We start from the raw sequence: 12375 nt of genomic DNA, 5'->3' as shown, positions 1-12375 counted from the left end.
GGCTTTTGATCAGCAGGCATTTTTCTTTACTCCAGCATTTTCTGCATGGCTTAGGTGTACAGTGTTGCACAGGGCTTTGCGCTACTGTGCCAACTCTCTCTCTCTCTCTCTCTCTCTCTCTCTCTGGCTCCTCTCTTCTACATACACTGTGTGATGACCATACACAAGGCCGGGCTGTGCAACAGGCTCCCCACTGTCTCATCCGAGAGACTAGGAGAAAAAGGACCTGGCCCACAGTGGAGGATTTTATATAAACCTCACCTCAAAAAAACGGACAGCCGGCCTCCAGTGGAGGATAAACAGTACATGGTACCATTGCCTCCAATGCTTTTATTTAAAGTGTCCATTTTGTTGCTGTTTACCATGTTTTTACTGAGTGTAAGAGACTCACAGAGTTCTTCTCTCTTTGAACATGTTTATAGTCTTTTTGGTGTGGTTTTTACTGAGAGGGTTTTTATCATTGGAGCTGCCTACAAAAAAGCAGACGAGACAAGTGTCAGCTCCTAAACTACCTTTCAGGTGCTATCTATGTTAGCAGCAAGAACGGAGAGGACAACAAAGAAGGGCAGGCGGTCAGGTCAGTGTGGCTGTGTAACATCAGGGCCAGACTCTGGAACAGCTGGAATTCAGTTTTTATAAAAACATTGGAGATTTGGATGCTTTTTACTTCGATGTCTTTACTCGATTAATTATTTTTAAAATTGGGATTTTAATGCATTAGCACTTAAAATAAATATGTAAAAATAAGTGTAAAATTCTAAAATCTCTCTCTCTATTTTTTCTCTGGCTTCTGTCTGGACTGCCTAAAGATTTTTTTCCATCTCTGTCTCTATCTCTCTTTCACTTTGTTCTCCCTTTGTCCACTTTAGTAGAGTGGCTAACTGTAGTATCCACAGGCTAATGTGCACTACATCTGGTTACCCACGAAGCTCATACCTACTTTAGTAGAAGTATTTGCTGTACATAAACACGTATTGGCTTACTTAATAAAATACACTGTAGCTACCTATGGCCTGTGTGCTAGCGTAAAATTGCATATCTGAAACAGAAAATAGTGCCAGTGTGGTGTCATACAACATTTTCATAATGCCATTATTATATATATATATATATATATATATATATAGAGAGAGAGAGAGAGAGAGAGAGAGAGAGAGAGAAAGAAATGAATATATATGTATATATACCGTACTCTTCCGAATATAAGACACCCCCCCCACTCTTTTAAGACAAATTTTTGGAAAAATACTTTTTGAAGACCAAATCTTGTTTTTATAAAGAAAATAATTTTATTTGAAAATAATTCTAATGAAAACACATTGACTAAAACAAGGTAGGCTGTTGTTTTTAACATCTTTTAAACAAAATAATATTTTCAATATTTTTTTAGATGGAAGTGTCACATTTAAATTAACGGTAAATGTTTCCAAGGCCTTCAGCTGAATGACTGCTCTGGTAATGGGCATCCCATCAATACGTAATCACACACTCTCCTGTCAATCTCTTAGTAGCGCCGCTTTAAGGACCACGGTAAGATTTTCTTTGGCTGTTTGCATTTTTAGACGGTGTATCATCTCCATGACAACGCCTCGTTGTACTTCCGTTCTAACTTTTTTGTCAAATTGGCGAAAACACGTTTAATTTCTCTGAGTCGCGGCTTCTAGCGCTGGGCCTGACCATATAACTTTACCGTGCTTTCGGGCGGTCGTTGAGGCTCCGTCTAATCTCTGCCATTTCAACCAGCTGTTTGTAACATTAAAGGAGAAATCTGGCCCAAAATGAACCTAGGGGTTAATAACACATGATTACCGAGTCATCCGTTCTCTGGGACATGTTTTCATGCTAATCGAATGTGACCAGTTTTAGCCCAAACCGCTAATTAGCTTATAAGGCTAGTCGTAGGGGCACGAGGAAAGTAAAAGTAAATTGCTATTTCTATACCACTAACAAGGCTCAAAATAGCATCACACTTCCACGATAGCATAATGAGGATCCCTACATGTAAACCGAAGCATTGAGAACTTTGTAAGTGTACAGACAGTTTATTAAAAAGATAGTTTAGAAAGACAGTACTGTTCACATATACAGGCGGGTGCCGTCTTGGGAAAACAGTCACGACAGTCAAGTCTCCTTGGTCACTCCAAAAGTCCACACCTCCTTTGGCCGCCACTCCTTCCAGTTCTTAGCTGCAAATGACTGGAATGAACTACAAAAAACCCTGAAACTCAAAACCCTTATCTCACTAACTGCCTTCAAAGCACGTCTGCCTGTGCTCCTGTCTGATCACTGTACGTGCTAACTGTTCCCCGTCTTTCATCCACTGTTTTTGTACACCCTTACTCCATTATCTCTGTCAAACCCCATTGCATAGTTGCACAGATGCACATCTTCACCTGCATTGCACTATCATATCTGTTTATGCTAATTTGCACTATTCCCGCGATAGCTGTTGAACTTTTGAACTCCAGCCGGCCACTCTGCAGCCTGAGCTGTGGTGTGGTGTCAGGTTACAGCTTGTTGCTACAGTCATTACTATGGAAATAACCACGGCAAATCGTTTTTTGGGGGGAAAAATACGTTTTGGAATATTGGATTGTATGAGTTCGGCAATCGACTAGTGTGAATTTCACCAGAAACCAGGAAACAGAGGTATGGATTAACACAACTTTTATGCATTTCTGTCACAGCTACTGCAGTCAAATTCGCTGTGTTCCCTTGGTAGGAATAACTGCACATGGGTAGGGACTTGTACTGACATTTCAAACATGTTTAGAGGCTAAAAGCAAGTTTAAAACTTGCCCTGTTTAAGCCTGTTGGCTGCTAACTCTAGCAGGAGGATAACACGGTGTAGGCAGCACCGATTGTTTTCATTTTTCTCGCTACTGACAGCACTCCAAATTTACAAACAACAGAGCTACGGGTTGAAATCGACCGAAATTCTCCTTTAAGGACACCAATTTTCTTTGTGAATGAATAATGTGTCGTAAATAAATAAATGTTCTTCCTTAAAATACAGGGGTATAAATAAGTACACCCCTATGTTAAATTCCCATAGAGGCAGGCCGATTTTTGTTTTTAAGGCCAGTTATTTCATGGATCCAGGATACTATGCTACCTGATGAAATTCCCTTGGTCTTTATATATATATATATATATATATATAATAGCCCCACATCATCACATACCGTTCACCATACCTAGAGATTGGCATGGGGTACTTTTCATAAAATCATCTCTGAATGCAAATCAAACCAGCTATTAGGCTAATTGAAATAAAACCAAGCCAATCTCTAGGTATGGTGAAGGGTATGTGATGATGTGGTGCTATTTTAATTCCAAAGGCCAAGGGAACTTTATCAGGATGCATAGTATCCTGGATCCATGAAATAACTGGCCTTTAAAAATAAAAATCTGCCTGCCTCTATGGGAATTTAACATAGGGGTGTACTTACTTATGCCCCCTGTATTTTAAGTAAGAACATTTATTTATTTACGATACATTATTCATTCACAAAGAAAATTGGTGTCCTTAAAGATGGATTTTTCCTAATTTCTTTAATTAAGGCATTAAGATCAATTTCCAAAAGATGATTTTTTTATTCCGCTTTTTAGTCAACTTTTGCATGGGTTCATAAACGTATGAGTGCCACTGTATGTTCAGTTTGACTTCATTGATAAAATTAGGATACATAAAATACAAACATCAAGACTACCAGAGCTCTCTCATTCTTTCCCACTGCCTTATTGTGATGCAATACACATGTCTCTCTTGGGAACACACAAGAAAGCATCAGCATACAATCTGAACAATTTTCTCCAACGTCCTTTTTCCTCCCTTATTATCTCTCCCTTCATAATCCTCATAGGGTTATCCTCTTTCTCCCAAATCAATGTTCAAGCTATGGCAATCACAGCAAAACTCCCCCAATAGGCAAAAAACAATGAGGAAGCAAGAGAAAAAGCAATGATAAACAAAGGACAGAGGTCTGCTGGATGTAGAGATTAAGGAGATCAGTGGATGTGCTAGTGGGTTTATGTCCTCCTGAGAGAGGAACGCAAGGCAGAGACTGGGCAACAAGAGAGCTGATCTAAGAAACTTCTGTTTTGTTTTATTCAAGTATTCATAGTTTACCGATTTACATGTGAAAATATGTTGGCTCTATATACGCTATAAAAGTATTGTTTTTTTTAAATGGAGTCTGGTGGGTTTAGCGCTAGCGACCTCAGTCTTCATTGCTTCTGGTTTTAGTAGCGCCTTGAAGGCAACGAGATTGAGCAGATGGCGACACCACCAACTCCAAAAAAAAGTCAGATTGAGAAAATGAGCCTACTTCTCATTTGCTTTATTACCTCAGTAAACTTTGTCCTAATAGTTTTATGGCCTCAATCACTAGTTTCAAGTCTTCTTCAATACAGCATGATGTTTATTTTGTAAAGTATGGTCCCATTTAGAGTAAAATAGACGATAAAGCATGGGATGCTTTAGGGCTTGGCTACCTTGTGATTGACAGGTTGCTGTGGTAGCGACAGGATAGAGGCTGAGCAATGTGTATTCATGGCAACTGTGTATATTTAAATAGCCCCACAATCGTTTTTGGGTGTTGTCTGTGTTTTGACCCTTTCACTGTGTTTTCACTTCATCAAAGATATATAAGATAAGATATAAAACATTTTGGAACAAGTGTGACATGAGCCTTAGGGGGCTTTCACACCTGCCTTATTTAGTTTGGTTGTATCGCACTAGAGTTCGTTTTCCCCCTTGGCACGGTTCGTTTGGGCAGGTCTGAATGCAGCAATCACACTTGCATGTGCACCAAAAGCGGACCAAACAAGCGTACCGAGACCTCCTTGAAGAAGAAACGAACTCTGGAGCGGTTCGTTTGTGGTGAGAACGTGATTCGACCTCGAACCGCACCATCTACTGTATGTGTCCTCCACAAGTGTGAGCTAATGTCTCCTGTAGTCAGATCTGCTTTGCAATCTGCTATGCGGCAGAACATGCAAACTGTAGCAGCTTGTAGTGTTTCTCTCACAGAAATAGACTGCGGTCAAGCTCGTCGTCACGCGCATTTCCATCGAGATGCAAGAAATATGCACTAGTCCAGAACACTGGACCTTCTTTCTGTATTTCCTTTCTTGCTCCCGCCCCAGAAATGTCTGACCAATAAGCAGAGTGAACGCTCTTGCGTCATTTGTAATGACGCATTTGGTACGCTTGGATTTTTCCATGGTGTGAAACGAAACTGAACCAAGGCCAAATCGCGTCAAGTTTACAAAGTCATCAACTGATTCGGACCAAAGCAAACAAACTATAGGTGTGAAAACGCCCTTATTAACACCGCAATATTACTGCTGCATGGAATGCTCCATAACTCCCACCAGTGAAAGGGATTCATAGATAAAATATCCGACAGCCGAGCTACCTGCACCTGAACATTTGTCATCCTGCATAATTACCCATGTGCTTTTGTTTACTCAGAAACAACTGGAGATTCTGTGTTGGCAATGAATGAAATAAAACGAACATGAATCAGAGTTGAATCATTTAATTATAACCTTGTTATAACTATGGGTTAAAGTGGGATTTGGCAGGTGGGGGAACCCTAAGATCAGGGAAGCTGGTTCGCCTGTTACTCCAGTCATTCTTTCAAAGTGCTTGCTCGTGGGGGAATTGTTGGGTCTCTTTAAATTGTGTGGTCCGGACCTACTCTATCTGTAAAGTGTCTTGTGAAAACTTCTGTTATGATTTGACACAATAAATATCATTGAATTGAATATGATTGGACAATCACTGTTCAGAGGAGGGGGGGGGGCTTAGGCTAATGAAGGTATCTTTTGAATACAAATGTTGTGTTAGGTGAAGCTTTAATCTGTTTAGCATTATTTCCTCTCTTGGGCTTGTGAGGCCAACACTTCCCATTAATGAACTGAAAGTGTCTCATTTGCTAGATTGCAAGATTAAAGTCTTTTTACAGATCAGTTTACCCTTAGCTCTCACTGCCTTGATCAGGAATGAGGGTGGATAATTTAATACAGTTGTGCACGTCTGTGGTAATGGCTGCTGAAGAAGGCTTTCAAGGATTGTGGTCACTTCAGAATCAACCGCTAATTGTTTCTTCTCTTGTACATTTCAGGCCAACTAATGAGCTGTGAGCAAGAGCATCTGAGGGTAAGTCCTGTCTGTATGAAGGTATATTTGTAAGAAAACACAGACACATAGTCTTCCAAACAACTACACACTTGATTATACAAATTCCCTTGTGTTTGATACAGAAATGCCTTTATATACGTGACTGAGATTTATTAACGTGTGTATTTGTGTGAATATATGCCCATGCAATATGCAGTACTTACAGTAGTACTTTCTACTGTACTTTCTATCAGTGATGTTTACATACTTTGGTACATTGAACCGTATGGATGCAAATTAAAGACATGCACACATATTTGAACTTTAACGGCCACTGAATACTTAATATTGAAATATTTTACTTTTAAAACCATGTATCTGAATTTATTTGTTCTGAATTCACCTCTTTGAAATTAAAATATTACATTTCTTTATTTGCAATTTAAAAAAATCTGAATTTTAATATCTTTTTTAAGTGGCCACAAATTCAGATCCAACAATTCCTGGGTAGCCTCGATGTTGCTATGCGACTTATTTCTACTTGAATTTTTGGATCTGAATTTGATCAATTGGATTAGACTGATGTTTAATTTTTTTTTTTCAACCTGACCAATCACCAATCAGCATCCTGAATCCATAGACCATTTTGGTGTTTGTAAACAATGATGAAGTTTTTGTGTGACAGCCATGGCCCGCTTGCCTGGTCATCCGGTAATGTTAACAGTTAGCAGGGTTAGCATGGCGGCGCTAGCCAGGACCAGTCGGGATCACTTTACTGGCTGTGTCTCAATTAGTTTTAGCGAGTAACCAACTCGGGTACTCTAGCTATATAATTCAATGTGAGTACACAAATGTTGAAATGACATAAAATGCTCGTTCCTTGTAGCCGTGATAAATTAGCCTGAAGCTAATGCTTACCTGTTCAGGAGAAAATTAGCCAACTCTGCGTCCTTTTGGGCTCTAAGCTGTCTCCATCTTTCAAATACATCTCTAATATTTACCTGGGGTTTGTTACGTCTCTGGTCACGCAACTGTTAGAAACGTTGTTTTTTTCAGGTCAGGTAGAATCTATCTCCGTTAATCCTGTTTGTTTGTTTGCTGCTTTCATGGCTGTACTAACGTTACAGCTGTAGCGCGCTGGGTTTACATTTTTACAGGTATATCTGACAACCGGCCTGGCTGTCAAACTGGGCAGTTGATAACAACATTAACAACAAAACACGAACAGAAGTTCCATCCCGGAATGGACATTTCAAAAGGTGAAAATACTGGCATTAGTATTGTTGTCAGAAAAGATAGTATTTCAACTTAGCATGTTTCCTTAATGTCTGATGACGCATTGGGGTCATTTTTGGATTTACATATTGGACTTTAAGTAAACCTTATAATTTTTTTTTCATATATAGATTATTTAAGTATACAAGTAATGTAATGTGTAATCATTTGAAATGGCAGAAAACAACTAATAACAACTACAAATCACCAGTTTAATCTGACTTTTCTGACATACTTGAGGACGTCAGATATGGTGTTTCAGTTGGAGGTAAATGACATCAAGCAATCCATTGAAACAACAAACCCACATGGCATGGGTTGCCAGCACAGACATCAGACCTATTCAACAACCCCAGGAATGGAAAACCAAAGCTCTATATTTCAGTCTGTGTGTACTGTATTTGAGTAAGAGGGAGGGGATTTAAAGTGTGACTTTACACCCACTAAAAATCAGTTTTTTGCTGACCTCCAGTGGTTTAACTTCTCACCTTGCTGCAGTGATGTACAGGTGTATCCTCTGCCATCTCTGTTGGACGTGGTTGAGGGTGCAAAAAAGCACTCATCTGACCAAAGCCAACCACAGCCAGAGATGAAACAGACTTGTATCTTTGTATCAAAGGGGGCAGTGAAACACTGCTTTTCAGCCTTATGTAAAGGTACTTTTTAATGTGCCAGTAAACTGTATTGCGATTGTGGTAAATTTAGTTGTAGCACTGCGTTGCCGATGTGTGGAAAATGAACTTCATTGACACTGCTCTTGAGTATAAAAAGGTTTATTACATCAGAGTTTTCAGCATCATTTTACAGACCCATGGACATCTGGAGAGACGACCGACCCAATCTTCAAAATTTGTCGCTCTGCCTTTTCTTTGTGTGAACACAGTATATATTCAATGCATTGTATTAGCATAGGACGTGATATTTGTAAGTATATCATTGGACCAGATAACTGATCAATCGATGCCTGTTATCTGGCACAACTCCAAAAAAGGTCTCTTCTGTCTTGGGGGGACCTCTGCTCATGTTAACAGTTTCCAGATGTTCTCAGTAAATGTGGGGTAAAGTTCATGCATCTCCTTATACCAAAAACTTAGATCACAATGGTAAATAGTCAGATACCACACGATACACACCTGTCCAAAGCTACAGCGGTAACAGTAAAACATGTGCAGGTAACAAAAACCCGAAGGGGCCTAGTTTAGTCAGGCAAGGGCAACAAGTGCAAATGGGTGAACATGTGGAACATACTTAAGAGTGTGTGGTGATTAATAAATACACTCAGCCAATCACGTCATCAGTATCATTGCTCTGGACCAGCTGAGCCATCAGCTGATAACATTTTTTAAAGCTAATGGTCTAAGACCACCAAAGTGAAGATATTCAGGCTACATTCTCAAATCATATCTTTAAGACAGACTGGCTGCACTTCTATTTGCAAGTGATCAGATTGGATTTGTGTGTCCAGACATCACCAACCTATCTGTATAGGTTGCTGTGGTAACGACGTAGGCGTCAGTGTAGCTTTCCAACGAGGAAAGGTGAGAAATGGAGTTCCACCATTTCACCCTCTAGTTGCACTCGTCGTCAGAACTGTTGTTCTCCTTCACGTTGTCCTCCGTAGCACTCTGCAAGTAGCAGAATCCGTTATCTTCCGTCACTCTGGATTTCGTGTTGCCATTGCCGTTAAGTATTTTGTTGAGTGGCCTCTTTTACGAAATGCTTGAAGTGCATTTAAGTTGGGCTTTTATTGTGAAAGGTAAAACTGGAAGAAGTACATTCCATGTGGTTTTTATGCTGTGCAGACTTTCTTAAATCAATCTTTATACAATTTGGATATGCCAAAAAATGGATTTGGGGTGAAAGTCTGAACGAGCCCTAAGGGCCCTTTCACACCTATAGCTCGGTGGCGATTCAGGGGTGAAGTTACAACAGTGTTGCATGTTTCATTTGGTTCGGTTTGCTTTCACACTGCACTTTGTCAAAGACACCAAACACTGTAAACACACGTCACGCGATCGAGATGGTCGCTTGTTTATTGGACAGAGTATCCGAAACTCGCCGACACTTCTGGTCTAAAAAAGTACATTTTAAACTTCTTGGGTTTTCTGGTTCTGCTTTAGCGTTTATAGTATTTTAGAAAAAGGCGAACAATGAGCAGCTGACAGACAGCGAGTGAAGGAGAGAGAGAGAGAGAGATGATGATGATGTCACACAGACGAACAGCGATGTGTGCTCAGAATAAAATATGGATCTGAAAGTTATCATCCCTTAAATCATATATAAGTCTGTAAATTGTGTGAAAAGTTAAACTGCATGCTAGTAAATGCTCTGTTGTTGGTTCACTTTCTGTATTTGGGTCGGATCGTATTCTCATCTAAAGTGAACTGAACTCTAGTGCACTTAGAAGCAAACCGAGACCCCCGTTTATAAGCGAACCAGATTTTGTTTGTTTGATCCGCACCAGAGTTTGGATGAGCTTTCACACCAGCCCAAACCAACCGGACTATCCGACCAAATGCTCCAAGGTTCTTTTTAAATGGACCAAACGAGGTAGGTGTGAAAGCAACCTTAGTTACAAATTACAAATTGTGAGTTTCCTGTACCTTTCAATAAATAATCTAGTGATACAAACATTTACAGTCAGTAACACTAACATTAACATGCAATATTTTTAACACACGACAAGTCTTTCCGGAGTAGTGTGCATGCTGTACAGTATGTTGTTTCCCAGATTGTTGAAAATACAAGCCTGATAGTCCTCTTTGTTGTTTGTGTGTGCATTTGTTTCCATGCATGCTTCAGACACTTGTGAATGAATGCTTTGATGTATGTATGAAGCATCTGTATGATGAGCATATTTTGGTCTCATTACTGACTTAACAAGTGACTTGAGAATAGCAGTGAACCGGGAGCCTCATTATAAATCTTGTAGACTAGCTCATATCCACACTTAATGAGTCAAAGCTCTTGCCTCTTTGCTGTCTACTTGCCTCATGGGATTTTAGGTGTAGTTTGATATTTTATTGCTGGGTTAAGCAAAAGTGATTTTTTTTTTTTCCAATAACCAACCATGAATCTAAAAAATTAAATGCAGTTACAGCAGCAGTAAGTACAGTCTGTGGTGGCTCTGATGCCATGCAGCATAACTCTCATTAAGTTTTGGTTACATTTTGAGTCTAAAAATAAACTTCCAGTCAGTGTTATTATTCATGCAACGGCGTCTTGTTGTAAACCCCTCTACACACAGCTACCAGCCAATTTCGTTTCTTTTTAATTGTACATAGCCATAAGGAAATGAACAACTGTTTTCTTCAGGATAATGGGGAAATGAGAAGAAAATAGGTTACACTCTCAGATTGCATCTGGACTATAAATGGTTTTTTTTTCCTTCTGTTTAGTTATTTGGCCCTTAGGGTATTTTTCCTGTTATAACACACACACACAGACACACACACACACACACTTAGTGCGTGGCACTATCTTTGTGGGGACCCGTCATTGACATAATGCATTCCCTAGCCCCTAACTCTAACCTTAACCATCACAACTAAATGCCTAACCTTAACCCTTACCCTCACTATAACCTAATTCTAACCCTAATCCTAAAACCAAGTCTTAACCCTCAAACAGCCCTTTAAATTTGTGGGGTCCAGCATTTTGGCCCCACAAAGCTGTTGGGGCCCCACAAGTATACTGTATTCCCGGTTTTTGGACCCCACGAATATAGTTAAACAAGAACACACACACACACACACACACACACACACACACACACACACACACACACACACACACACACACAACCCTAATGCAACCTATGAAACCCATTAAAAACGTGATGTCATTTTATAAAATGTGGTGATGGATTATTAAACTATGGCTGTTTTGCAACCCAAATCAGTGCTAATTAATATTAATGTTTCTGTGCTGAGCTCTGCATAACATCCAACCTGCACCATGTTAAACATCAACACACCATGAACCTTAGGATCAAAGCGATTAAAGAGGATATTCTGAAGCTGAAATAACTGTAATATGTGTTTGCCATTACAGTTTTTTTCCCCCGATTGTTAACATGCACTGCTCAAAAGTGAAGTCACATTGTCAAGACTTTTCATGTAGTCAGCGGAACAGAAGGCTATGTGGACCAAACTGGCAATCAGTTTTCATTGCTTTCACACAAAATGCATTCAATGACCACATGTTCTAAAATCCATGAACTCTTTTCTCATTCGTACTCCACCACCTGCAAAACATGATATCTGCAGCACATTGTTCAAATGCTAACACTTTTTTTTTTTTACACTTTTAAAAACACATTCAAAACAGAATGATGGCATATTGTCTGCATTTCTGCAGTAACCATATTGACGTATAGCAAAATATTTAGAATAAAATTAAATAATAATCATTCCAAACAACTGATTGCAATTTCAGCAGAAAGAGAAGACATAAGATGTGATGTTGAGCGTGTGTGGCCAAATGCAGGAGAGAGGGAGGACTAGAACCCTGAGAGTACTTTACAGTATGAGTGATATACTATACATGTTGTTGCCAGGCTGATGAAGTGCAGACTTTACTATTACAGTTTTTGTGAAAAGTGAATGGTTAGACAAAAGCATCAAAACCTTAACCTTTTGTAACCATGCCTTAAACAAAGGCACCAAAAATACAAACAGGTTTTCTGTTTTGCACTTTGTTTGCAATTCTGCAACACACTTCTTGCAAAACACTACACTGTTTCTCACATTTAGACAATAAACTCTTGCAGTCATTGGGACACTTCTCTTCGAAATGCAAAACTATTTGAAATTGGCAACACACACGATTATCTTGTGTGCAGGCATTAAGGCCGTTTTATGGTTCTGCGCAGGCTCCACATAGAGCTTTCGCCGTAGCCTTCGTAAGTGGCCTGATGTTTATACTTGTGTGCTGGTGTGTGCGTTGAGCCGGCATGTGTGTGTGTGTGG

The 12375-nt window shown here is 39.6% G+C and overlaps 1 protein-coding gene and 1 long non-coding RNA gene across 2 annotated transcripts in view; one reads left to right on the top strand and one right to left on the bottom strand.

Annotated features, from left to right (window-relative positions):
* The window catches only part of rbfox1 (RNA binding fox-1 homolog 1), a 288454-nt gene that overhangs the window by 81094 nt on the left and 194985 nt on the right, over positions 1-12375 (top strand). Inside the window, exon 2 of the mRNA XM_031303780.2 lies at positions 6135-6169. Coding sequence (XP_031159640.1) covers positions 6143-6169 — 27 coding nt within the window. The 5' untranslated portion in view covers positions 6135-6142. The remainder of the gene's footprint in view (positions 1-6134; positions 6170-12375) is intronic.
* The window catches only part of LOC116052931, a 107401-nt gene that overhangs the window by 16154 nt on the left and 78872 nt on the right, over positions 1-12375 (bottom strand). The gene's annotated exons all lie outside the window — the stretch shown is intronic.

Source organism: Sander lucioperca, chromosome 17 (assembly GCF_008315115.2).
Source record: "Sander lucioperca isolate FBNREF2018 chromosome 17, SLUC_FBN_1.2, whole genome shotgun sequence".
Classification (NCBI taxonomy): Eukaryota; Metazoa; Chordata; class Actinopteri; order Perciformes; family Percidae; genus Sander; species Sander lucioperca.
This window is presented reverse-complemented; position numbering and strand designations above follow the sequence as displayed.